Source organism: Pleurodeles waltl, chromosome 3_1 (assembly GCF_031143425.1).
Source record: "Pleurodeles waltl isolate 20211129_DDA chromosome 3_1, aPleWal1.hap1.20221129, whole genome shotgun sequence".
NCBI lineage: Eukaryota > Metazoa > Chordata > Amphibia > Caudata > Salamandridae > Pleurodeles > Pleurodeles waltl.
This window is the reverse complement of record NC_090440.1, coordinates 364,650,421-364,677,651: the sequence shown is the minus strand read 5'-3', so window position 1 is coordinate 364,677,651 and position 27,231 is coordinate 364,650,421. Positions and strand designations below refer to the sequence as shown.

Below are 27,231 nucleotides of genomic sequence, written 5' to 3'. Positions count from 1 at the left end.
GAAAGTACGTGCTGATTGAGGGAAGAAGCGCAGGTAAGGTGGCCTCTACTGTTGCACGTATCTCACACAAAGCATCGATTTTGTGACTGGTTACGTAGGCTAGTGTTTTAGAGCAACAGTTTAGCCAATAGCAGAGATGGCATCTTGATGGATGACTGCTGCCTGCACTCGGGTTATAGAGGACCGCTCTGACATAGGATCAGAGACTGAGACATCAGATACTGAGACTGCGCCATTGTCCTATCCCTCAGATGCTGACTCTGGGAGTGATTTTTCAGTCAGAGGAGTCCCATTCGATAACTCCTCTTCCAGTACATTATGAGGGAGGTGATGAGGACAGTCCTGTTGTCCCTTCGCAAGCTGTTCGTGCAACTGGGTAATGGTGGGTTAGGCCAACCCAGAGAGCAGGTGAATGCGGCGGCAAGCAGAGAGAGAGAGAGAGTGCTCTCTTGGGAGCTCCCCAATTTAGTTCAGCCCCAAATTCCACCACCCAAATCGTATTGTGGAGACATCAAAATTATCTATGGCAAAACAAACTGGTTTTGTAAGGCAGGCACCTGTGTTTTTGGTCCTGGATTCGGCGGCCATATAGAGAAACACACTAAACCCAAACATTTCTGGAAACTAGACATTCGGGGGAGTCCACAGAGGTGTGACTTGTGTGGATTCCCCAAAGTTTTCTTACCCAGAATACCCAGCAAAGCTAAAATGTTGAAAAAAAACTCAATTTTTCTCGCATTTCTGTCACACAAACTACAGGAATATGCTGGGATCCACAACATTCCTACCACCCAGTGACTCCTCACCTGTCCTGATAAAAACACTACCCCACTTGAGTGCCTACACCTAGTGCCTGTGTCAGGAATGGATCACCCCAGGGTCAACAGCTGCCTCACGTAAGGACCAACACTGACCGTTGTGTGATCTATTCCTGTTGCGGGCACCAGGCCTAACCACACAAGTGAGGTATCATATTTATCGGGAGACTTGGGGGAACGCTGGGTGGAAGGAAATTTGTGGCTCCTCTCAGGTTCCAGAACTTTCTGTCACCGAAATGTGAGGAAAACTTGTTTTTTTAGCCACTTTTTGTGGTTTGCAAAGGATTCTGGGTAACAGAACCTGGTCAGAGCCCCACAAGTCACCCCATCTTGGATTCCCCTGGGTCTCTAGTTTTCAAAAATGCACAGGTTTGGTAGGTTTCCCTATGTGCCGGCTGAGCTAGAGGCCAAAATCTACAGGTAGGCACTTTGCAAAAAACAGCTCTGTATTTTGTCAAAAAATGGGATGTGTCCACGTTGTGTTTTGGGGCATTTCCTGTCGCGGGCGCTAGGCCTACCCACACAAGTGAGGTATCATTTTTATCTGGAGACTTGGGGGAACGCTGGGTGGAAGGAAATTTGTGGCTCCTCTCAGATTCCAGAACTTTCTGTCACCGAAATGTGAGGAAAACTTGTTTTTTTAGCCACTTTTTGAGGTTTGCAAAGGATTCTGGGTAGCAGAACCTGGTCAGAGCCCCACAAGTCACCCCATATTGGATTCCCCTAGGTCTCTAGTTTTAAAAAATGCACAGGTTTGGTAGGTTTCACTATGTGCCGGCTGAGCTAGAGGCCAAAATCTACAGGTAGGCACTTTGGAAAAAACAGCTGTGTTTTCTATCAAAAAATGGGATGTGTCCATGTTGTATTTTGGGGCATTTCCTGTCGCGGGCACTAGGCCTACCCACACAAGTGAGGTATCATTTTTATCGGGAGACTTGGGGGAACATAGAATAGCAAAACAAGTGTTATTGCCCCTTATCTTTCTCTACATTTTTTCCTTCCAAATATAAGAGAGTGTGTAAAAAAGACGTCTATTTGAGAAATACCCTGCAATTCACATGCTAGTATGGGCACCTCGGAATTCAGAGATGTGCAAATAACCACTGCTCCTCAAAACCTTATCTTGATCCCATTTTGGAAATGCAAAGGTTTTCTTGATACCTCTTTTTCACTCTTCATATTTCAGCAAATGAATTGCTGTATACCCAGTATAGAATGAAAACCAACTGCAGGGTGCAGCTCATTTATTGGCTCTGGGTACCTAGGGTTCTTGATGAACCTACAAGCCCTTTATATCCCCGCAACCAGAAGAGTCCAGCAGACAAAACGGTATATTGCTTTCAGAAATCTGACATCGCAGGAAAAAGTTACAGAGTAAAACATAAAGAAAAATGGCTGTTGTTTTCAGCTCAATTTCAATGTTTTTTTATTTCAGCTGTTATTTTCTGTAGGAAACCCTTGTAGGATCTACACAAATGACCCCTTGCTGAATTCAGAATTTTGTCTAGTTTTCAGAAATGTTTAGCTTTCCGGGATCCAGCATTGGTTCCACACCCATTCCTGTCACTAACTGGAAGGAGGTTGAAAGCACCAAAAATAGTAAAAATGGGGTGTGTCCCAGTAAAATGCCAAATTTGTGTTGGAAAATGTGGTTTTCTGATTCAAGTCTGCCCGTTCCTGAAAGGTGGGAGGATAGTGATTTCAGCACCAGAAACCCTTTGTTGATGGCATTTTCAGGGAAAAAACCACAAGCCTTCTTCGGCAGCCCTTTTTTCCCATTTTTTTTTGGAAAAAACGAACTTTTCACTGTATTTTGGCTATTTTCTTGGTCTCCTCCAGGGGAAACCACAAACTCTGGGTACCATTAGAATCCCTAGGATGTTGGAAAAAAAGGACGCAAATTTGGCGTGGATAGCTTATGTGGACAAATAGTTATGAAGGCCTAAGCGCGAACTACCCCAAATAGCCAAAAAAGGGCTCAGCACTGGGGGGGAAACGGCCCAGCAGCTAAGGGGTTAAAATCAAATCAAATGCAAACAAGCATTAACAAAGCCAACAGGTTTCACCTACACGAGAGCTACTGAAATTGGCAATGTGTTTTGCCATGTTGTACACCAGCGTGGCTGCTGTTGAGCATGGCTGAAAGTTAATGGTGTGGAATGCCAGAGTCGAGTGGGGAGTAGAGTGTTGTAGAGCGGACTTGTTGGAATTTCAGAGTGGAGTAGACCGTCAGAGTTGAGTAGAGTTCAGTGGTAGAGAGTGTCCTAGAGAACGGTGGAATAGAGTGGAGTGGACCGAGGTAATGAGATGGACTGGATTGGATTGGAGCAGAGTGGGGTGGATTGGACTGGAATAGAGTGGGGTCGACTGAAATACGATGGGTTGGATCAAATTGGATTGGGATGCATAATTAGAATTTGAGTGACAGGGACGGCGTGGAGTGGATTGGAATCGAGTGGGGGTGGGTAAGAATGGACTGGAGTAGTGTGGATTGGATTGGGGTGGATCGGATGGGGTGAATTGGATAAGGATGGGTGGCTTGGAATTGGGTGGGCTAGACAGATTGGAGTGGTGCAGGCAGGCTGGATTGGAGTGGGGCGTACCGGATGGACTGGAGTGGGGCGTACCGGATGGACAGGAGTGGGGCGTACCGGATGGACAGGAGTGGGGCGTACCGGATGGACAGGAGTGGGGCGTACCGGATGAACAGAAGTGGGGCGGACCGGATGGACAGAAGTGGGGCGGATCGGATGGACAGAAGTGGGGCGGACCGGATGGACAGAAGTGGGGCGGACCGGATGGACAGAAGTGGGGCGGACCGGATGGAGTGGAGTGGGGCGGACCCGATGGACTGGAGTCGGGCGGACCCGATGGACTGGAGTCGGGCGGACCCGATGGACTGGAGTCGGGCGGACCCGATGGACTGGAGTGGGGCGTACCGGATGGACTGGAGTGGGGCGTACCGGATGGACAGGAGTGGGGCGGACCGGATGGACAGAAGTGGGGCGGATCGGATGGACAGAAGTGGGGCGGACCGGATGGACAGAAGTGGGGCGGACCGGATGGACAGAAGTGGGGCGGACCGGATGGACTGGAGTCGGGCGGACCCGATGGACTGGAGTCGGGCGGACCCGATGGACTGGAGTCGGGCGGACCCGATGGACTGGAGTCGGGCGGACCCGATGGACTGGAGTCGGGCGGACCGGATGGACTGGAGTCGGGCGGACCGGATGGACTGGAGTGGGGCGGACCGGATGGAGTGGAGTGGGGCGGACCGGATGGAGTGGAGTGGGGCGGACCGGATGGAGTGGAGTGGGGCAGACCGGAGAAACTGGAGTGGGGCGGACCGGAGAAACCGGAGTGGGGCGGACCGGAGAAACTGGAGTGGGGCGGACCGGAGAAACTGGAGTGGGGCGGACCGGAGAAACTGGAGTGGGGCGGACGGGAAGAACTGGAGTGGGGCGGACCGGAAGAACTGGAGTGGGGCGGACCGGAAGAACTGGAGTGGGGCGGACCGGAAGAACTGGAGTGGGGCGGACCGGATGGACTGGAGTGGGGTGAGGTAGAGTGGATTGGGGTGGATTATAGTGGGTTCAATTGGAGTGGGGTAGGCTGGATGGAATGCGTCGACTGAACTGGGATGGGGTGGGTTGGGAAAAAGTGGGGTGGATTGGAGTGTGTTGGAGTTGGTTCTAATGGGGTGAGGTGGATTGGATTGGGCTGGGGTGCATTGGTTTGGGATGGGGTGTGTTGCAGTGGGGTGGGTGTGGAGTGCGGTGGAATAGACTGGGGTGGAGTGCATTGCAGTGAGGGGGATTGGATAGGCGTGGGGTGGACTGGAGTGGGCTGCATTAGGATGGGGTGGGTAGATTGAGTGTAGTGGAGTGGATTGATTGGGGAGTGGTGGACTGGGGTGGATTGGGTTAGGGTAGATTGTAGTAGGGTGATTGTGTTGGATTGGAGTGGAGAAGACTGTTGGATTGGAATGGGTCATATTGGAGTGGGTGGATTTAAGTGGGACAGATTGTTCTGGACTGGAGTGGGGCAGATTGCATAAAGGTGGATTGGGTTGAATTGCATTCAATAAGGTAAGGCAACATTTACTTCTGCAACATTTACTCCCACAAAGCCCCACTTCTGCACCCAGGAGAAACAGCGTAGGGCCCACAGTGCCATTGCAGCACCTGGGATGTATCTCCGAGTGGTAGTTCTTTTTTTTTCTTCTCTCACTCCGTACTCAAAGAATTTCCAGATCTACCCAGGCTACTGAGTCAAAGGAACCAGATGTAAACACAAGAGAAAAACATACACAACAATCTACCAAAACCCACTTGACAGAGACAGCAGCAAGGTACTGTGGAGGGGCAGCCCCTCTGACCCAGCCAATGAGTGCCTGGGACGGATGCGGCCCTGCGCTCCCCTGAGGGCTGGCTATGAAAGGCCACCTCAGCGGCCGTGCTAACACTGGGCTGGGGCATGTCTCACCCCTGCTCGGCTGTCTCGGCTTCTCAACACCGAGGATCACTTCTGCTGCTGCCAGTGCCTGTGTGCAGCTCCTGTTGTTTAGCCTGTCTCTAGCCAACAGGAGGGTGGATCACACCCACTGAGTGCCTGTGCAATGAACAAGCATAGCCTACTGGATTGTTAAAGTTCAAACACGGAACCTTAGGGATCAGATTACCAAGGTGGTTCCTTTCCAGTGTTCTTTTTATAGACTTATAATGGAGCAGATCTGGCACACCCAAAGGAGTTTTGAAAGTGACATTACATTTGTTTAAAAAATTAGACTTTTTGTTGCTCTTGAAATATTAATACAATATTTTCGCTTTCCCGATTTAAGAAGGAAACACAAACTTCCTTGCAAGCCTTTTTTCTTTCTGCCTCATAAATACTTTCTAATAGGTCGCGTCCAGACCAGGTGAAACAAGCAGCCCCACTGCCTGATAATCTTTGATGGAGAATCTTAGCTGCCTTGCGACAAAAAGCCATATGCAAATCCTTTGAATTCACTGCATCTTTAAACTAGCACAACTTGGGCATTTTTGAACCACAATGTTAACAAGAGCCGCAGAGAGGGAGGGGGTAGAAGAAATAGGACCTGCTTTGCAGCAGACTGGCACTAATCAAGTGACATTAATATGTACTTGGCCGGTGCTCCTCAGCTAGGAACGTAAGTGACGTATCAGCTGTGCGAACCAATTAGGAGGAAGCAAAGAAGAGTGGCACTGGAGTCAACCTGTAGTAAGCAGCAGGCAGGATCAAAGTCCTTTTTCTAAATACAGCATGTCTAAAAGACCCACATGCGCGCTGCCTAGGCTGGACCTAAAAATTTATGAAAACGTATACATAATATGGGACCACATGAGTCTATACTGGACAGCGGGTATTTGAGATGAAAAAGATAGTCAACACATTTCACAGTTAATGGCTGCATAATCAGGGCTAATAATGGTCCTCAAATATTTATGCCAACTATTGAGAGTGTTTGTCTGATATAAAACCAAACATAATAGCTCAGAATAAGGGTTAATACCATTCAGGTGCCCAAGATAAGCAAAAATGTTCCCAGCATAATTTCCCCCAGCATGTCCGAAAACGCACGTGTAGATATACTATTAGGAAACTTAAAGTGTCTTCAATCTCCGTTAGGATGGCTCCGCTCATCTTCAGGTATTCCTCATCTGGAGAAAAGTGGTAGGTAATATCAAAATGTACCATATTTTCTAGTAAGAATAAGATCTGATGTGCCAAAAATCCAACATTATGATAATCAGCACCAATTTTGATTTGAGCTATAGATTATCCAATTAACCAGGTGGGAACTGATGAAGAAGTTTTTACTTGTGAATTGTGCTGCGCCCACCACTACAAGTCAAATAATTTTTGTTGCAAGGTAATGTGACTCCACTGGCTCCTTTGTTAGATATTTTTTTTCTGCAAGGGGGTGAGGGGTGAGGCTGGAGCAAAGAAAGAAGGAATGATAACTGCAACAACCAGCGGCCTCCATGGAGGAGAGTGGGTGTATGTGAATCTACAGCTCTACCTACCACATACAAATGCTTACAGGGTAAGGAACATTTCTGTTTGAGACGTGTGGCTGTAAATTCACATGTTGTGCACAGACTGTAAAGCAGCCCCTCCATTGGTTAGCTGTTGATGTTGCAGAAGATAAAAAAGGGTAAGAAGTACAGCCTGATCAACCTTGGCTTGTTAGCAAGCTAGTACTTCAGCACAATACTGTTTAATGAAAGTGTGTGATGTAAACCAAGTAGTTGCTTTACAAATGTCAGCTAGAGGGATGTTTCCGAAAAAGGCCACAGAGGCCCCTTTCTTACTAGTAGGGTGGGGCTTGCAGAGAAACAGGCAAAACCCATTTGGATACATTTAACTATCTACCTGGCTATGCCTGGTTTTGATAGAGCCTTTCCATTATGCGTTTCAGAAAAAGCAACAAAAAGTTAAGTGTTTCTAAAGGGTTTTGTCCTGTTCGTATAGTACATTAAAGCTCGTTTAACATCTCATCTCAGGTCTGAAGAGCCTTTTCTGAAACCGAGTCAGGTTGAGAAAAGAAAACTGGGAATTGTATAGTCTTTTTAAGGTAGAAAGTAGAAACCACCCTAGGGATAAATTTAGAGTTAGTGCTAAGGACAACCTTATCCTTATGATCCGCAAAGAAAGGCTCTTCTAATGTTAAAGCTTGGAGCTCACTGGCATCTTTGTGAGGCTATAGCCACGAGAAAAGCTAACTTCTAAGAGAGAAACTGAAGGGGACGACCGGAAGGGCTCAAATAGAGGACCCATGATTCTTGTGGGGATGATTTTAAGATTTCACACCGGGGCTGAGGGTGCCTGAAGAGCAATGACTTGCTTGAGTCACTCCATAAATAGTTTAATGACTGGACTACTAAAGAGGTAATGTGTTGCCTGTTTTAGAGATAAGCAGCCAGAGCACACAAGTGTAGCCAAATGGAGGTGAAGACTAGTCCACAGGTTTGTAGGTATAGTAGGAAACAAACAATGTTTTAGACACTAGCTGCTAAGGGGTCAATATGGTTTGAAAAGCACTACCAGATAAACTTTTTCCATTTGGCAAAGTTAAAGACATGAGCAGTGGGGCCTCTGTGCTTCTTTGAGTTTATTCATGCATTCAGGAGGTAGACTGAGGTAACCAAACCAAAACTTCAGGAGCCAGATCACAAGGTTGAGAATCCTGGGGTTGGGGTGCCTAAGTTAAACATCCATTGTGTTGTGAGCTTCTCGTGCGAAACCACACAAAGCTCGATGAGAGTGGTGAACCAGGGCTGCCTGGCCCAGCTGGGAGTTACTAGGATGAGGAAAAGGGAGGTTTGTCAAAGCCTTTAAACCACAAACCGGAGAAGGGGGGAGAACTGGAAAAGTGTAGGCAAATATCCCTGACCCATTTGGGCATTTTGTGTTCTCTGCCATGGCGAAGAGATCCACGTCTGGAAAGTGCCATCACAGGAAGTACTGGAGGAAGACTGTCAGGTGGAGTTCACACTCGTGGACTTGTTGCTGAATCCGCTGAAGAAGTCAGCAAAGTCATTGTCGGGCCCCCACCATGTACTCAGCCAGCAGGTAGATCCTGTGGTGGAGAGCCCAGCGCAGGATTGACTGGGCTAGCAGAGAAAGCTAGAAAGAACTAGTGCCACACTGCTTCTGTAGCTAATACATGGTAGTCATGTTGTCCCATCCAGACAAGGACCACCTTGCCCATGATGTGACGAAGGAAGGCCTTGAGCACCAGATGGACAACTAATACCTCTAGACAGTTGAAGTGGAGGCCCTTGTGACTGGATTAAACTGATCCTGGACAGTCAGGTATTGTAAATGCGCCGCTGAGCCCACCCCCACCCAGTGAGAGATGCGTCCGATGTAATGGTAACCTGTAGAACTGGCTTGAGAAAAGGTCAACCTCGCAATAAATTGTTGGTGTTCCGCCACTGCAGAGTGTGATGAGTGTGGCAGCTGATCAACCCTAGATCGTTCCAAAGACCCTCTGCCTAAAATCATTGGTGCGTTAAGCATTCCTGCAGGGGAAACAGCATTTAGAATGACGTCAGAACAACATGCCTTTACGACGACGCCTGATCAACAAACCGTCTTTACAACAACTTTTTAAACAAACAATATGCCATTACCATGAACGACTTTACAACGAAAATGTTAGTATTTTGCAGGTAAGGGTATTGTGTGTGTGTGTGTGTGTGTGTGTGTGTGTGTGTGTGTGTGTGAGTACACACACACACATCCATACATGTATATATATATGTGTGTGTGCATTTTAGGACAAGGGTATTTTGAGGCATTAGGGTGGGTATGGGATTTTGGGTGCCAACTGCATTTTGAGGGTAGGTATGGATTTCTGGGTTTAAATGGAGATATATATATATATATATATATATAATGTCACTTACCCAGTGTACATCTATTCGTGTCATGAGACGCTGCAGATTCACATGCTTTGCACATCCCGCCATCTAGTGTTGGGCTCGGAGTGTTACAAGTTGTTTTTCTTCGAAGAAGTGTTTTCGAGTCACGAGATCGAGGGACTCCTCCCCTTTCGGCTCCATTGCGCATGGGCGTCGACTCCATCTTAGATTGTTTTACCCGCAGAGGGTGAGGTAGGAGTTGTGTATTATAGTAATAGTGCCCATACAATGGAGTAAATATGTATGTACATAATGTGATTTAAAGCGATATATTAAAAAATTTACAAAATGTTCAAGATCAACTTCGAAACGGCTACAGGCTCCCGGGGAGGCGGGCGGGCGCATGTGAATCTGCAGCGCCTCATGCCACAAACAGATGTACACTGGGTAAGTGACATTTTCCGTTCGATGGCATGTGTAGCTGCAGATACACATGCTTTGCATAGACTAGTAAGCAGTTATCTCCCCAAAATCGGTGGCTCAGCCTATAGGAATTGAAGTTGTTTGAAATAAAGTTCGTAGTACTGCTTGTCCTACTGTGGCTTGCTGTGTTGTTAACACATCCACACAGTAATGTTTGGTAAACGTATGAAGCGTAGACCATGTGGCTGCCTTACATATTTCAGTCATTGGAATGTTCCCTAGAAAGGCCATAGTAGCACCTTTCTTTCTAGTCGAGTGTGCCTTTGGTGTTATAGGCAGTTCTCTTTTTGCTTTGAGATAACAGGTTTGAATGCATTTAACTATCCACCTGGCAATGCCTTGTTTGGATATTGGATTCCCTGTATGAGGTTTTTGAAAAGCAACAAACAGTTGTTTTGTTTTTCAAATTTGTTTTGTTCTATCAATGTAGTACATTAAAGCTCTTTTGATGTCTAATGTATGTAGTGCTCTTTCAGCTACTGAATCTGGTTCTGGAAAGAACACTGGTAGTTCTACTGTTTGATTTAAGTGGAACCGTGATATGACTTTTGGTAAGAACTTAGGATTTGTTCGTAAAACTACTTTATGCTTGAGTATCTGAATAAAGGGTTCTTGTATGGTAAATGCTTGTATTTCACTTACTCTTCTTAGAGATTTGATGGCAATTAGAAATGCTACTTTCCATGTTAAGTATTGTATTTCACATGAGTGCATGGGTTCAAATGGTGGACCCATGAGCCGTGTTAAGACAATGTTGAGGTTCCACGAAGGAACTGGTGGTGTTCTTGGTGGGATAATTCTTTTTAGGCCCTCCATAAATGCATTTATGACTGGGATCCTGAATAGTGAAGTTGAGTGCGTAATTTGTAGGTAAGCTGAAATTGCGGTGAGATGTATTTTAATGGATGAAAAAGCTAGCTTTGACTTTTGTAAGTGCAGTAAGTAGCTTACGATGTCTTTAGCAGATGCGTGTAAGGTTTGAATTTGATTATTATGGCAGTAATAAACAAACCGTTTCAATTTATTTGCATAGCAATGTCTTGTTGTAGGTTTTCTAGCTTGTTTTATGACCTCCATACATTCCTGTGTAAGGTCTAGATGTCCGAATTCTAAGACTTCAGGAGCCAAATTGCTAGATTCAGCGATGCTGGATTTGGGTGTCTGATCTGTTGTTTGTGTTGAGTTAACAGATCTGGTCTGTTTGGCAGTTTGACATGAGGCACTACTGAGAGGTCTAGCAGTGTTGTGTACCAAGGTTGTCTTGCCCAAGTTGGTGCTATTAGTATAAGTTTGAGTTTGTTTTGACTCAATTTGTTTACCAGATATGGAAGGAGTGGGAGAGGGGGAAAAGCGTATGCAAATATCCCTGACCAACTCATCCATAACGCATTGCCCTGAGACTGATCCTGCGGGTATCTGGATGCGAAGTTTTGGCATTTTGTGTTTTCTTTTGTTGCAAATAGATCTATTTGTGGTGTTCCCCATCTTTGGAAGTAATTGTTTAGTATTTGGGGGTGAATCTCCCATTCGTGGATCTGTTGGTGATCCCGAGAGAGATTGTCTGCTAACTGATTCTCTGATTGTCATGTTGTCTGTTTTGACAAGAATGTGTTTGTGGCTTATTATGGGTTGAAATGCTTTCAGCGCTAGAAATACTGCCAATAGTTCTAAGTGATTTATGTGAAACTGTTTTTGGTGAGTGTCCCCATTGTCCTTGGATGCTGTATTGATTGAGGTGTGCTCCCCACCCTATCATGGAGGCATCTGTTGTTATTACATATTGTGGCACTGGGTCTTGGAAAGGCCGCCCTTTGTTTAAATTTATACTGTTCCACCATTGAAGCGAGGTGTATGTTTGGCGGTCTACCAACACCAGATCTAGAAGTTGACCCTGTGCCTGTGACCACTGTGATGCTAGGCACTGTTGTAAGGGCCGCATGTGCAACCTTGCATTTGGGACAATGGCTATGCATGAAGACATCATGCCTAGGAGTTTCATCACCATTTTGACTTGTATTTTTTGTTTTGGATACATGGCCTGTATTATATTGTGAAATGCCTGAACCCTTTGTGGACTTGGAGTTGCAATCCCTTTTGCTGTGTTGATTGTCGCCCCTAAGTATTGCTGTGTTTGACACGGTATAAGGTGTGACTGTGTAGTTGATTGAGAAACCTAGTTTGTGGAGGGTTTCTATGACATACTTTGTGTGTTGTGAACACTTTTCTAGCGTGTTGGTTTTGATTAACCAATCGTCTAGGTACGGGAACACATGTATTTTCTGCCTTCTGATATGTGCAGCTACGACTGCTAGGCACTTTGTAAAAACTCTTGGCGCAGTTGTTATTCCGAATGGCAACACCTTGAATTGGTAATGTATCCCTTGGAATACAAACCTTAAGTACTTTCTGTGTGAAGGATGTATCGGTATATGGAAATATGCATCCTTTAGGTCTAGTGTTGTCATGTAGTCTTGTTGTTTGAGTAGTGGGATTACGTCTTGTAATGTCACCAAGTGAAAGTGATCTGATTTGATGTAGGTATTTAATGTTCGTAGATCTAATATAGGTCTCATAGTCTTGTCTTTTTTGGGTATGAGAAAGTAAAGAGAGTTAACTCCTGTTCCTTTCTGGTGTTTTGGTACTAATTCTATTGCTTCTTTTAGTAGCAATGCCTGAACCTCTAGTCCTAGAAGATGTATATGTTGTTTTGACATATTGTGTGTTTTCGGTGGGACGTTTGGAGGGAATTTGAGAAATTCTATGCAATAACCATGCTGGATAATTGCTAGGACCCAAGTGTCTGTTGTTATTTCCTCCCAATGTTTGTAAAATTTGGTTAGTCTCCCCCCAACAGATGTTATGTGTTGGGGATGTGTGACTTTGAAGTCACTGCTTGTTTTGAGGAGTTTTGGGACTTTGGAACTTTCCTCTATTCTTTTGGAATTGTCCCCCTCTATATTGTCCCCGAAAACTTCCCCGCTGATACTGGCTCTGGTAAGTGGGTCTAGTTTGTGAGGTTGTGGGTTCTGTGCTTTGTCCTCGAAACCCCCCTCTAAACTGTGTTTTTCGAAATATGCCTCTGCCCTGTGGGGAGTAGAGTGTGCCCATGGCTTTGGCCGTGTCAGTGTCTTTTTTAAGTTTTTCAATCGCAGTGTCCACTTCCGGCCCAAACAACTGCTGTCCGCTGAATGGCATATTCAGCACAGCTTGCTGTATTTCTGGTTTAAATCCTGATGTACGCAGCCATGCATGTCTCCTTATTGTTACTGCTGTGTTGACAGTTCTAGCAGCTGTGTCTGCAGCATCCATTGCTGACCGTATCTGATTGTTGGAGATACTCTGTCCTTCTTCTACTACCTGCTGCGCTCTCTTTTGGAACTCCTTGAGCAAATGTTCTATAAAGTGTTGCATTTCGGCCCAATGGGCCCTATCGTATCTGGCCATCAAAGCCTGTGAATTGGCAATACGCCACTGGTTTGCTGCCTGTGCCGCCACTCTTTTGCCTGCTGCATCGAATTTTCTACTTTCTTTATCTGGAGGTGGTGCATCTCCTGAAGTATGTGAGTTCACTCTTTTGCGCGCTGCCCCTACTACAACTGAGTCCGGTGTTAGCTGTTGTGTGATGTACACGGGGTCTGTTGGTGGCGGTTTATATTTTTTCTCCACTCTTGGAGTAATGGCTCTTCCTTTTACAGGCTCTTCAAACACTTGTTTGGAGTGTTTTAGCATTCCGGGTAGCATAGGAAGACTTTGATACTGGCTGTGTGTGGACGACAGTGTATTAAAAAGAAAGTCGTCTTCAATAGGCTCAGCATGCATGCTGACATTATGAAATGCCGCTGCTCTCGACACCACCTGTGCGTAGGCTGTACTATCCTCTGGTGGCGACGGTCTAGCTGGATAACATTCAGGACTATTATCTGACACTGGTGCGTCATAAAGGTCCCATGCGTCAGGGTCATCTTGACTCATTCCTGTATGAGTTGGTGATTGCATCATTGATGGAGCGGCTACCGGTGATGGTTGCGGAGAGCATTGTGGAGATGGTGGCGGGGTTACTTGTTTAGCCACCTTTGCCTGTGGCTGCTTGTCTTTTTCCTGAAAGGCAAGTTTGCGTTTCATTTTAATTGGAGGGAGAGTACTGATTTTCCCTGTTTCTTTTTGGATATGGAGCCTTCTTTGTGTATAGTCTGGCTCTACTGTTTCCAATTCCTGTCCAAATCTATGTGTCTTCTTTTGTGTGGACAGTCCTTGTTCCTCAGTGTAGGAACTTGTTTTCGGTTCCGAGGCCGGATGTTTCAGTACCGAAACCTTGTCGGCTGCTTTTTTCGGTTCCGACAAAACCTTCTTTACTTTCGGCGTCGTGGTCTCTCGATGCCGACCCATTTCGGTTCCGCTATCTCGGTGCCGAACCTGCTCGGAGCCACTATCTCGAGCCCGAGATTGCTGTGTGGCGGTATCTCGACCGGAGTCAGATGACTTTGCCCCCAGCGTGCCCTTTTTCGGTGCCGATGATCGGTCACCTATTTTTCGGTTTAAGCCATGGCCTGTTGGCGGTGGCGTCCCCTGGGCTTTAGTGGTCTTTTCGTGAGATTTGTGTTTCGACGTCTTACTCACGGTTTTCGGCGTTTCTTTGGGATCGATCTCATCCGAATCCGATTCATGGATGGAGAATGTTTCTTCCTCCTCTTCGAAACGCTCTTGTCCTGTCGGCGCCGATGCCATTTGCAGTTTCCTTGCTCTTCGGTCTCTTAGTGTCTTCCTGGACCGAAACGCTCGACAGGCTTCACAAGTATCTTCCTTGTGTTCCGGCGACAAACACAAGTTACAGACCAGATGCTGATCTGTATATGGATACTTGTTATGGAATTTTGGGCAGAAGCGGCATGGGGTCCGTTCCATCAGCCTTGAAGAGACACGTGGCCGGGCCGACCAGGCCCCGACGGGGGAATCGAAAAAAACCCCAAAGGGCCGCCAGAGCTCTTCAAAAGTCGGTGTCGATCTGTTGTAACTAACCCGATACCGAACGCAAACAATACCGACGATTTTTCCAAGATTCTAACTAACTTTCCGACCCGAAACACGGAGCGAAAAGGAACACGTCCGAACCCGATGGCGGAAAAAAAACAATCTAAGATAGAGTCAACGCCCATGCGCAATGGAGCCGAAATGGAAGGAGTCCCTCGGTCTTGTGACTCGAAAAGACTTCTTCGAAGAAAAACAACTTGTAACACTCCGAGCCCAACACCAGATGGCGGAATGTGCACAGCATGTGTATCTGCAGCTACACATGCCATTGAACATATATATATATATATATATATATATATATATATATATATATATATATATATATAAAAAGGTGTATTCTTACCAGTAAAATACTTCAATTTTCATGGTAAAGGCATGTTCGTGGTAAAGAAGTTCGCTGTAAAGACTACCGTTGTAAAGATGCATTCATTGTTAAGGAATTCGTAGTTAAGGCATTTATGGTTCTGTCATACAACCTTCCTGCAGGAGGCACATGTGTAACCTTGCATGGGGAACTAGGGCGCAGCAGGAGGCCATCATGCAGAGAAGCTGCATGACTGTCCGGACTGTGACATGTTGATCTGGCTGCAAAAAGAGAGCAACAGATGAAAGGACTAGACTCTTGCCGGACTGGGATAGGCCCTATCGACCTCTGCATTGAGGATGGCCCACTAAATTGGGTTGGATTTGAAGGGGTTGGAGACGAGACTTTACAGCATTGATGGTAAAGCCCAGTTTGTAAAGCAGGTTTATAGTGGCTTGGGTGTATATGTGACACTGTTGTTGCGCTGCACTCTATCAGTCTATTTTCCAGGTATGGGAATACATGGATGTCCTGTCTTTGCTGGTTCAAGCCCCTAATGCAAAGCATTTTGTCAAAACTTGAGGTTTCGTGGTGACCCCAAAGGTCAGCAGTTTGAACTGATAGTGCTTGCCACTTACACTAACTGGAAGTAGCACAAATGCACTGGGTCAATCAGAATGTGGAAGGAGTCCCGGTTAGATGGTTTTCGACCATGAGACCTCATAGGAACTTGAAGGCTGTGAGATGGTATGCAGGGCCCTATCTTGAAATCATATCAAGCCCTCTGGCTGGAATATCAACTGCATTGGAGCCAATTCCATTGATATCTCCAGCTCAGTCATGCCCTCCCCCCTTACATACACTGTATCACAGACCTCCCTGAATATAACTCCCTTGAGGGCAGACTCCTCATGGAAGACCTCGACTCACACGAAATCACACAGATTTACCTAACCCTGGTCACTACTAGCACTAACACACTACCTGCCCTTGGGGCTGTCTGGGAAAAAGATCTTGAAACACTACATAATGAAGATTGGACAGAGATCCTAGGGGATCCCAGTGAGGTCGCAGTGTCAACCTACCTCCGCCTTATTCAAGTTAAATAATTACACAGGGCCTACTACACCCAACACAGTCTGTGGCACATGGATCTGGTGGCCTTCCTCCAATGCATTTGCAGTGGTGTGGCGGAAGGCACCTTTTTTACAATTGCTGTACAGCATTAGATGTGTTCTGGTGGGGAGTTCTCTCCTGTGAGAGGGCAGTCCTCTCATGGGTTCTACCAAGAGATCCTAAGTTGGTGCTCTCCTGTTCCTAGGCCTTGCTCTTGCCAAACGCGATACCGGGAAACACTGGAAGGACATAGCACCACTCCCGCTCGCTACTTGGAAAAGGGGGTTAGACCACTACAAGCTTGAGGCATAATTCTAGACTAACAAGATCTAACAAAGGTAAATGGGATTCACAATCACAAAATATGATTTTGGGTAATAATGGATCAATTCGGCATGATAACAAGCAAGTCAGAAAAACAATAAGAACACATTTAACCTAATCTCATTTACCTTTGATGCATCTTGGAAGTCTGCAATTACGTCTCAAGCTTTTATCTTGAAAAAATCCCCCATATTGTGTACCAATTTTTTGTAAAAACCAAGACTAGACAAGACTTTTTGTTGAGCCATGATTATGTTCTGCTTTTGCACACCTAATACTTCAAATAAATAATTTGGTAATTTTTTTTTCTACTTGTTGATATTATTGTATTATGATTTTGGACCTCAAAAACTCGTCTTGTTTTTGCTTTTTTGACTTACATAGCATGTGATATCCTTATGTTAAGTGGATTCTTTTCACACTCTAGTCTAAGAAATGTGTACTGTTGCATACTTCATTAGACTTTTTTGCTACTTTCTGCAACGGAGGTCACAGAACACTGTAATATGTTATTTTATCGCTCATATTTCATATATTATAAATTCAAATAAAGTTGTTGACTAAAAAAAAAATACTGTTAAGTATAGAATACCACCAAGGCAATGTGACAGACTGAGATCAATAAGCAATGTCAATTTGCAGCTTTTCCTTGTCTTAAATGCAATCCTTGGCTTAACAATGAATATCACATTGAGGTCAGTCCTTGGCTTAAAGGAAACATTCAATACATTATGTTGTGTATTCAAATGCTGAAGTTTTTATGATGTTTTATTATGCCTCTGTGTTTGTATCCCACTAAAAGCATAAAAACAAATCTAATCTTTTAATGACTTTTTGTTACCATTGCTCAAACTTAGCAATATTATGAAGGGGGTTAACAAAGACAGTTCTCTGATATATAGTCAAACAGGAATGGTATTTAGTCACTCAAGGAAGAATTCCTGAATTTCGGGGGAATGCTATGCCATCCATAAACTCTAAAACGTCGATAAGAAATGTGTTCACCATTACTGATGAGAATAATCAGAGGGTGTTCATTTCTTTCAAATTCAAATGCAGGCTCCTGTTTGCTCATAAGAAAATGTTAGATATCTTCTATTTGCTTTTGCTCAAGGATTTCAAATTTGCTAACATTCAATATAATGGTTTTGCACTTTCTATGATCTTGGTTAGTATAAAATACTTCTAAAATATAAATATGGGTATGGGTAATGTGGGTATAATATATCAGAGCAAAGTGGGCAGCCGATAAACTGAAGTAACCTTACTGGATCTGTGACATCACTGAGGTTTGCTCCATACTGGTAGATGAGTGAAAACCACAACCACAGGAGGAATAGTGAACATGTGGTTATTTTTTTCCTGCTCTGTGGATCTACAGGCTAAATACAGGGCATGCAAGGTTAAGGGAAATGTGGGCTGGGGCCATAAACTCTTTTTGGCTTGTGTCACTAATAGGTTTTCATTCATAGTGAGCTCTAGGTCAAGGTAGTGAGATCAATTTTCAGATCCAAAAGCCCCTTATGATCTGTGACTTCCAATATCCATACTGTACACACAAGTTGAAGTCCTGTGGTTATAAGAAGATTTAGTGGGCATGTCTTGATGCAATCCAGAGAAGGACTGGCTTTTTTAAAATAAGTAGTTAACTACTGAAAATAATGTTGGTCCTCCATATCAGAACACTGAAAGGTTGGAGCTCTTTCAACCCCTTATGCTCTGGGAATTCTTTAGCACTCATCCTGTCATCTACTTGGCATAGTAAGACTAGCACCTTTAGCTTTTAACAGTGAAAATCAGAGCACACTGGCAACCAGGGGTTACCTACTCCGTGCTGGCCATCTACAGTGCTTATCTTTTCAGGGAAAATGAGTGCTACACAAAGGACAGATTTAAAGATGGCATTTACACAATTGTGAAGTTAAATTAAAGAATTCTCACAACACCTCGCTACAACATGACCACTGCTGCTGATGTCTGGAAATCACATTCCTAGGAAAAAATCTACTACTAGAATGGGCTTCTAGTCCATGTTCCAAAATAAATATTGAGAAAAAAAAACTTGTAATGTTACAAGGCCAATTTTAGGCACAGGAGAATGACCACTGAGCCAATCTTCAATAGACATGTACAAAAAAAACACATCTGCTTGCCAACACCCCTGCGTGTCTCTGGATTGACCTCCATTAAGACATTTACAATGTCCACAAATAATTCAATTAAAAGTAAAACTGAAAACGTACCTCTTTAAAATCTGCTCTCTCCACCTAAAGGTCTGAGATGGTGCTAGCCATGACATCAAAGTACATTTCACAAAAAAGCACTGTTGAATAGATGCATGCATGTTTGCTTTCCCCTCACTGTACATGTAGCAGCACAGTCTTTTAACAAATGTAGTTTAACAAATCTGTGCGTTAAGGTGACCAATATAAACCTTAACATATTAATGCAACAGCAGTCTTTCTATGTACCATGTTCGTGTACTAAGACACCATCAATGTTGAAGCACTAAGAGGCAACTAGGTTTTCTCGTTAGTGCTGTATAAACATTGACGCACAAATAAACATCAAACAATTCTGCATCAAACTGTAAACACAATATAATTTACCTGTTTCACATCCCGCACTAGATGAAAAAGCGTAGGATTGGTTGGGCCTTGCTTCTGTTTAGATGGAAGAAAAAAAACGAAATTAGAAAACTGCCGTAGTACCAATTCCATTAAATTCTAGTAATCTAGTATAATTACATGTCACTAGTAAAATGTTTCAGGGCACATTCCACAAATTAAACACTGATAAAGTCTTAAAGCATGCATACGATATTGCTAAAGTTCACAATTATGAACAAGTAGGCCTACACACCAGTCCCTCATAAGTTACTTACCTTTGTTAACATTCTGTGTGATGGATACACCATTTAACCTTGAATACCCCCAGGAGCCAGACTGGATCCTGAGATTTTTCTCATAATTCACTAGTGCGGTGATAGGTGATGGTGTGCAGCTCTGTGTCAGGTTTATCCCACACAAAAATGGGGACAAATAACCGCCAACTCCGCATGTTGACATCAGTTTCTTTCTGATAGCTGTCCCGCGTCATGAAGGCAAGTAGTTTGTTCTTGTGATGGATACTTCCAACTGCAGAATCCTCACCTTATGAATAGATACAGATAGACCAAATAGGCAGATGGCATTAGCTGTGCATAGCGATGAGCAGCTAAGGCACAAATCTAAGCTGTGAAGCTTCTTGGAGTCCTGTCTTAATCAGCCATACTAGCGGGATTGTGGTCCTGCTTTGATGATAGCTTAACAACCAGCCTCTTCAGTGAGAGGACTTAGAGTGGTTACCCGGGGTGTGACTGTGGCATGTGGATATGTGCATGTGGACTGCTGGACACACAAAGGGTTTCTCTCATGCAGCCATTACAGGATCGAAGAACATCATTAAACAGAAGCTACAGAAACTACAGAGAATTGCTAGATTTCCATCACAATGTTAGCAATTCCAAGCCTTCACTACGTTCTGAATGATTGCAAAGATGAAACTTTAAGGCAGAACCGGACTGTTAGGAATTCTTCTCTCTGCTGAAGTATCTAAGCCACTGACATTTTGTAAAGTCTCTCTAGATGATGGCATCAGTATTTTACATGGTGGTACATGAAATACCTTAAAGTCATCATACTACTCATGACCATCGACTTTATGTTCCACAGCCAAGGAATCTGAATTTGAACTGAAATCACCTCAAGGGGGCAAACATTTGGGCCCTGGGGAGATGCAAATCTACACAGAAGAAGGGCACAAATGAACAGGGGATGGCGCACTAGCTAATTTGACTCGGATATTGTTGCTGGAGGCAAAGCTAGTGGAAACGCACTGTCGGAACAGTTAAAGTTGCCAAGCCCACTGGAAGACATCTCCCTGTGTGATCAATCCATGTGTGTCGCAAAATATCAGACACTCCCTTCCACCAGAAAACTTCAGTCTTGCCTTTTAGGAGCTGGGGTGTCATCTAATATCAAGGAAGAGTTCAGCATCAGGGAGAGTACTGAGACTCCCCCAAAGGCCTAGAGACCAAGAAGACTGTGTTGATGTGTTTTTTGTGGGAAAATCTTTTAGGAAGGTGATTTACATTTCGGAGAGGGAGTCCACCTGAGATTCTCCCTCTGGTCCACAACCAAAAACTAACTGGGCCTTCAACAATCTGAAGCACTTCAGGTGTGAAAATGCACAACATATGCGAGCAGCGTCATTACGTCCTGACCCTCAGAGACCACAAGCAGTAGACTTGGAGGTTTGAAAGGGACACAGTGGGTGTGAGAGTGTCTCTGTGAGTGGGTGTGTGAGTGTCTGTGACAGGGTGAGTGTGTGAGTGTCTGTGTGGGTGTGTCAGTAGCTGTGCGTGCCACAAAGAAACCTCACCTGCCCTTTTATCCAAGAATCTACAGCTTTGCATGAAATATCTACCCAAGTGGAATTCTTTCTGCCTCCTTGGGTAAATGTCCACTTTGTATTCTACACAACAGTTGTGTAATGGAGCACAAGGAAATGTTACCTGTGACACTGTGTGCGTTTTTGGCAACATGATTGTTTTTGTTGCCTATTTCTGTAGAATTTTTTGATAACGTGAATCCTCCTTTAGAGACGCCAACAAGACTACAAACACCTGAATCTCCACCAAACCAGGGCCCTTACTCTTATCTATATGGAATGAATGCTTCTTTGGCTTGTGGACATGTCCACATATTCCTCGGCCTCAAGAATGCACCATCAAAATCAGTGGGAAACGCACTGGGGGGGCCATTTGGGAAGCTGTCTATCTGTCTGCCAAAACAGGGGAAGACATATGCGTACTACTAGGTAGACGGTGAGGGGCCAAGCAGGTGCAGCTTCCTGGTGATGTGCACATTTGCATACTCTTAGCACTTTAGGAAGAACCATATTATGTAAGGGAGGAGTAACGTGCCCCTTCCCCCACCTCCCCTGGCCGATTTTGGCCCAGGGGACCCCATCCCACGGGGCCCAGCCATCTCTCCTCAGTGCCCCCCAGGGCACCCAGTGTGCAATGGCACCACAGGGGGGCCCCAAGGCCCCCCAGTCCAAGCCAGCTCCCAGTCTCCTGCGGGAGCCGGCACTGCTTTTGCACACAGGGAGCTGCTAAACATGCAGCTCCCTGTCAGCAAAAGCAGTGTTTACTCTGATTTGGCGGGAGCAACAGCTTCAGCCAAGTCAGAACAAACTGCTATGTCCCGGAGTGGGCATCCCAGGAGCCAGCCCTGGGGGGTGGAGTCCCCAGGGCCATGTATGGCTCTATGAGGAGGGGCAGCACGGCTACCCTCAAACATTTAAGTAAGCCCCAGGGAGGTGGCAGTCCCCAGGACCACCCTGCATACTATTTGATTTAAGCCCTAGGGAGGTGGCAGAAACCGGTGCATAAATAGGTCCTGGAGGGGGTCCCTGTGTGACCCCTCCTTTATTTTGTATATGCCCTTGGGATCTGGCCCACCTGGAGGCTTTAGTAAAACAAGCACAGGAGTGCTTTTTTGCCCTTGGGACCCAAGCACCAGAGCTAAGGGGTCAGGGTGTCCCTACCTTGGCCCTTTTTCATTTTTTTAAATCTTTTTTCTGGGATTCAGCTGAAGCCAAGTCCCAAGAAGGTTGTCAACACTTCCTGGTTGAAGTGTTTGCAGCCAATTATATCTCTGCATGCGATCAGGAGTTTTCGTGAAGCTCTCGTGCCTCTAGATATCTATATTTCTTTTTACTTTAATACCTCCAAAACTAATGAACAGATTTACACCAAGCAACAAAAAGGCTTCTTTCTGGACCAAAAGCTACTTTTCTGCCAAATTTGGTGCAATTCCATCCAACAGTTCGGGTTGTAGTTGTGTTCAAAATCCTGATGGGAATTATAATGGGAAACACACTTTTTTTTTTTTTTTTTTACCCTTCCCTTTTTCTTGGCCCCCGCTTGACAGCTCACCCCGAAGCTTCCAATGTTCAGGATTCTCGGGGAACACTTGTTTTGGAAAATTGTGAAGACTTGTCAGATGGCGCCAAAGATATAGGCAAGTCAAAAACACTTCTTCACTGGAAATAGGGTCCTAACTATAACTACCTATATGTTTATATACACATACACACACACACCATTTGAATCTAAGCACAAGCGCATTGTACAAGTGTGAGCATACTTCCAGGTTGAAGCTTTCTAAGTGACTGATATGGTGGGGACATTACACAACCAGGCAGTCTCTGCTGTCTTGGAGATTGTTAAATGAGCTTTCAGCTTCCCTTGTAAAAGGATGAATGATAGATGATAAAAAAAAATACTGTGAAAGAGACAATCAATCAGAAAAGGGCTGTTTCAGTGGGGACCGGTTTAATTCTTAAAGCGGGTAACAAAAAATTTGGAACACTTTCCAATGTCTTTAGAAATAACTTGGTAAAAATAAGTATGTTACCGTTTAAATAGTTAAGGATATTTTCGCAAGTGACATTGGATTTTAAAGGATATCAGCAAAGTCAAAGAACCACTTTAAGAAGTTGAGAGGAGTCGGTCCGAATGGTTGTGTGATCAGGATAGAATACTGTTGAAGGTTTCTGTGCGGAGACAGTCTGAATACTAACCTGAGCACAAAGCGCTGACAACAAACTGCATAAAAGATGCTGCAAGAAAGCTTTATAAACAGGTTCTAAAAGTGGTGAAATCAATTACGAAAGAATCAGAATCTCAGTGATGGTTTGTCTCAAATTAATTATATTCCCAATTTAACTGATACTAATCTGAGTAAAACACTTTCCAAAAATGTACAAAAAAAAAAAAAAACATAAAAGAAATCTACTGTTAAAATTACATGTACAGTCAATTATTCATTGATAATCCTATCTTCAATCTTGGATGGTTATCAGAACATGGGCTAACATTTGGTAATAGAAACAAATACAAAACCCAAAAGTGATACAAGTCCTCATATACAACATTTAAGAAAGAAATGTAATGCACTTACTGTGTTATACAGTTCCTCTAGCCGAGCAATTGTAAGAAATTTATGCATGCTGACTCCATTTTCGATGAGTAGTTTCACAAAGGCAACTCTATCCATAACAAGAGCATCTAACATTGCCTGCTCCAGAGATCCAACCTTTGAAGAAGTGAAATTAATGTCAATAACTACACATAACACTAGGTAAAAAGTTAAGTGACTTACTTGAAGTTATAGTTTTGCATTGAAGGACTCTTCATTGATGGCAAACACCAGACTAACTCGCACTTGTGCGGGATTAACACATATGTAGGTAAAGCATAGTGAAAGTAGAAAACTCAAATTTAAATGCACATCAATGAACTGCAGCCTACTTAGGGCTGGACTTACTGAAGTTCAGATGTTTTTCTCAATTTTAAAATAAGACCAAAATCGAAAGAAGCATTTACAAGAACAATGCAGAATAACCATCACCTTGTTGCTTTACCCTCTCTGAAACAGGTACGGAATATAGGGAAAGACAGACAGATATGTAGAATCATGTAAAGATGAAAATAGGACACTGCTTCTTCATGGAGACTGCGGCCTCCCACTCTCATCATACCTCGTACTAGCAGTTGCTTCAGCGTGCTGCTTCTCCAAACAGTACTCTTGCTAAGAATTCCAAGGATATCTTCTACATGTCCGGTTTTCCATTCTTGCAGATTAAAGCCAGGGAGAAGGGATGGTTTTTGAGCAGTTGCATGAAAAGTTAGTGGGTCTTTTCTGTCATTTGACTCTAAAAAATTACTGTGTAACACAAGTGTGAGCAGACTACCGGGTTGAAGCTTTCCGAGTGTCTGATGTGAGGACATTATACAACCATGCAGACTCCGCTAACGTACATCTTGTTAAATTAGCTTTCAGCTTTCTGTATAAAGGATGACTGATAGATGATGATAAAATACTGTGAACGAGACAATCAAATCGGAAAAGGACTGTTTGGGCGGAGCTAGACAAATATGTATTGTACCATAGTTAACAACTGATTTGCCAGATACCGATAGGGGTAGCCTTCTTCAAAAAATATATCCATGGATGGTGTCGGGCTTTGCCGAGTGGTGACGGCCCTCTTGCATGCCGGGAATGGATGGTCGAGTTGCTGAGAGTCTTTTTTACCAACGCGAGAGATTCACAAAGATTATGTTTACTCTAGGCACCTCCCCTGAACTGTCCCTCGCCCGTTCTGCTCCTACGGTCCCTGTCCTGGGTTCTGCACCTTTGTCCAATGCCTTTGTAGCGGGGTGAAATCTGGTAGTGTGCCCACCCTGTCAGCGTTAGGCGCAGCTAGCGCGGACGTACACACAACTGTGGTCTGAGCCAAAGACCGCATGCGGTTAAAGACTCTTATTTATAGTCTCTAACCACGCCTGGATAGAGGATGTACACAGACCATATCCTGGGCAATAAGCTGACGCTGGAGCAGTCCTGAGAGGCTCCGTAAGTACATCCTTCGATGATCACTCCGTCGCCTGGCGCCAGCTGCCGTGTTGTTGCTCACCTACTCAGGCGTGTATTTCTCAGCAAGCATCGGGCCTGGGTGCCTTCACGATTATATGATGGTGGTTACCATCCGGCATAGACAGGGATCGTGTCCAGGGTCCGTTCAGCATCAATGATCAAAGGGGCCACTGTGTGATGCAGTGAGGTGTCCTGTGATAATCCCGTGGGAATCTCTGAAGTTCAGGGTTGGTCCCTCTGACTTTGGCAATTCGGATGGTGTATGCAGGAAGCGTTTGGCCTTCCCATTTGCTTATGGCCATTGAGGTGTAATGCGGTTAAATCGTATCCCCCGGCTGTCAAGTAATTCCTTGAACTATGACCCTTGGAAGGGTGGACCGTTGTCTGATTTCTTCGGGAATGCCAAAGAGTGCAAATACTTTCTTTAATACTGGTGGGACATTGTCTAGTGCTATTGAGTCAACAACCTCGACAATGGGTTGACAGAGTAGCTGTCAATAAAGACAATGGTAGTTCTCCCATTCGGGAAACTTTCAAAATGTAAGCTCATCTTGGACCAAGGGGTGGTGCATGGTTCTTCCGTTATGGCTGGTGCTGGGGCTTCCTGAGAGCTGGTGAGTTGGTGTAAGAAAGCACCCTTTTTGGCATAGTGAGCCTCGCTTTTTGCCAGGTATCTGTTGTAATTTTGACTGAAAATGCATTGGGTTTGTGTTAACCAGATCCCCAGTGTCGGATCTCTTCCCCTAAAATTGCATAGTTGTTTCCCCAATTGGGAAAATCTTTAGCATCCTCAGCAAGTCCCTAGTAAATGGTACCCCTGGGAGCAAAGAGGGTACCTAAGGGCTGCAGCACAAATTGTGCCACATGGCAGGCTGCCATTACAGGCTGCACGTTTTGGTGCATATAAAAGTAAAAACACGACATGGCACAGTTGGTGTGCCATTTTGCCCAACATTGCATATAATATAAGTTGTCACCCCTCTAGCAGGCCTTACAGCCCTAAGGCAGGGTGGATTATACATGCCCCGAGCAGACATGCCCCTGTTATATCTTTGTCGATTCTCAGATATAGTAAGGAACCAGGGAAGTAACTTTGAAAACATGTACTGGTCACTACTAGTTCCCCAGCTACATGATGGCTTCACTGAAGATAGGGATGTTTGGTATCAAAAATTTCGTATTGGTGAACCCACCTAATGCCAGTGTTGGATTTACCAATAAATATACCCAGAGGGCACCCTTAGAGATGCCCCCTGAAAACCTACCAATTACTAGTGTGTTAACTGGCTGGTCCTGATCAGTTCAGCCATTTTAGCCACGTTTCTGACACCCTGAGTGACAGCCAGCACTCTCAGCGTCCAGAGACAAAAGCCTGCACTGGGAGGGGGTGTTGACGGGAAGCTTCAAAGGCCTAGCCTTCTTGTAATGTGACCCAGGTCTCTCTAAATGGCGGAGGTGAACAACCACCCTGTTCAGATCCCACTTTTGGCAGCAAAACTGGCGGGAAAATTAGGCATATTAGGAGGTGTGCCCATTTCATGCCAGTCCCACCCCTAAGGTGGACGAGCTGATGTAGACACCACTTTTTAAATTCCTCCATCTTGGTTTGGAAGGAATTAGGCCACTAGGGTCAGGTTTATGCCTACTTCCCAACGAAGAGGTCATAAAAAAGGGTGTTTTCACCCTAAAAGTAGGCAACCCATTGGCTGCAACCTGGCACTCCCTGTAACACCACTAAATTGAGTATTTAGGTGGCACCCCTGAACCACAGAACTCACCTCATCTGCCAGCTGCTGAAACTTGCAAAAGACTGGGAAGACTGCCAGCCTTCACCCCAGCACAAGGAACTTCAATGGATTAGTGGAGCTGCTCTCCTGCATCCTTACAAGCACAGAAGAACTACTGAAGAGGACTCTGAATCACCAAAGCTGTCACCGGACAGCACCACTGGACCAGAGCCTCCCATCCCATGTTAAAGCGGGCAATGCGACCTACATACCGACACCTGCAGCCTCTTTGTGCAGGCCCACCTCACCCGCAACTGTCTCTGGGGACGGTAACACTGAAAGACCACTGCACCTTCCTGGATGCTGCACACCAAGAAGATGACCACTGGTGTCACTGCATCCCCCAGTCTCCTAAGACTTGAGCCCACTTGCTGGTACACCGGGACTGGTTCCCCAGCCCACAGCTGCAGCCTGATCTGTACCCCCTCCACCGCAACAAACACTGGTGAAGAAATCCCAACGGTCTAAGAACCCTCTGCACCCGCACGCCAC

At 45.0% G+C, this 27,231-nt stretch overlaps 1 protein-coding gene across 1 annotated transcript in view; it reads right to left on the bottom strand.

Moving 5' to 3' along the window:
• The window catches only part of TRPM7 (transient receptor potential cation channel subfamily M member 7), a 1,269,618-nt gene that overhangs the window by 830,809 nt on the left and 411,578 nt on the right, over positions 1-27,231 (bottom strand). The window contains exons 12-13 of the mRNA XM_069222535.1: positions 23,477-23,611; positions 19,076-19,129 (exon numbers count right to left, since the gene is read on the bottom strand). Of these exons, the coding sequence (XP_069078636.1) occupies positions 19,076-19,129; positions 23,477-23,611 (189 nt within the window). The remainder of the gene's footprint in view (positions 1-19,075; positions 19,130-23,476; positions 23,612-27,231) is intronic.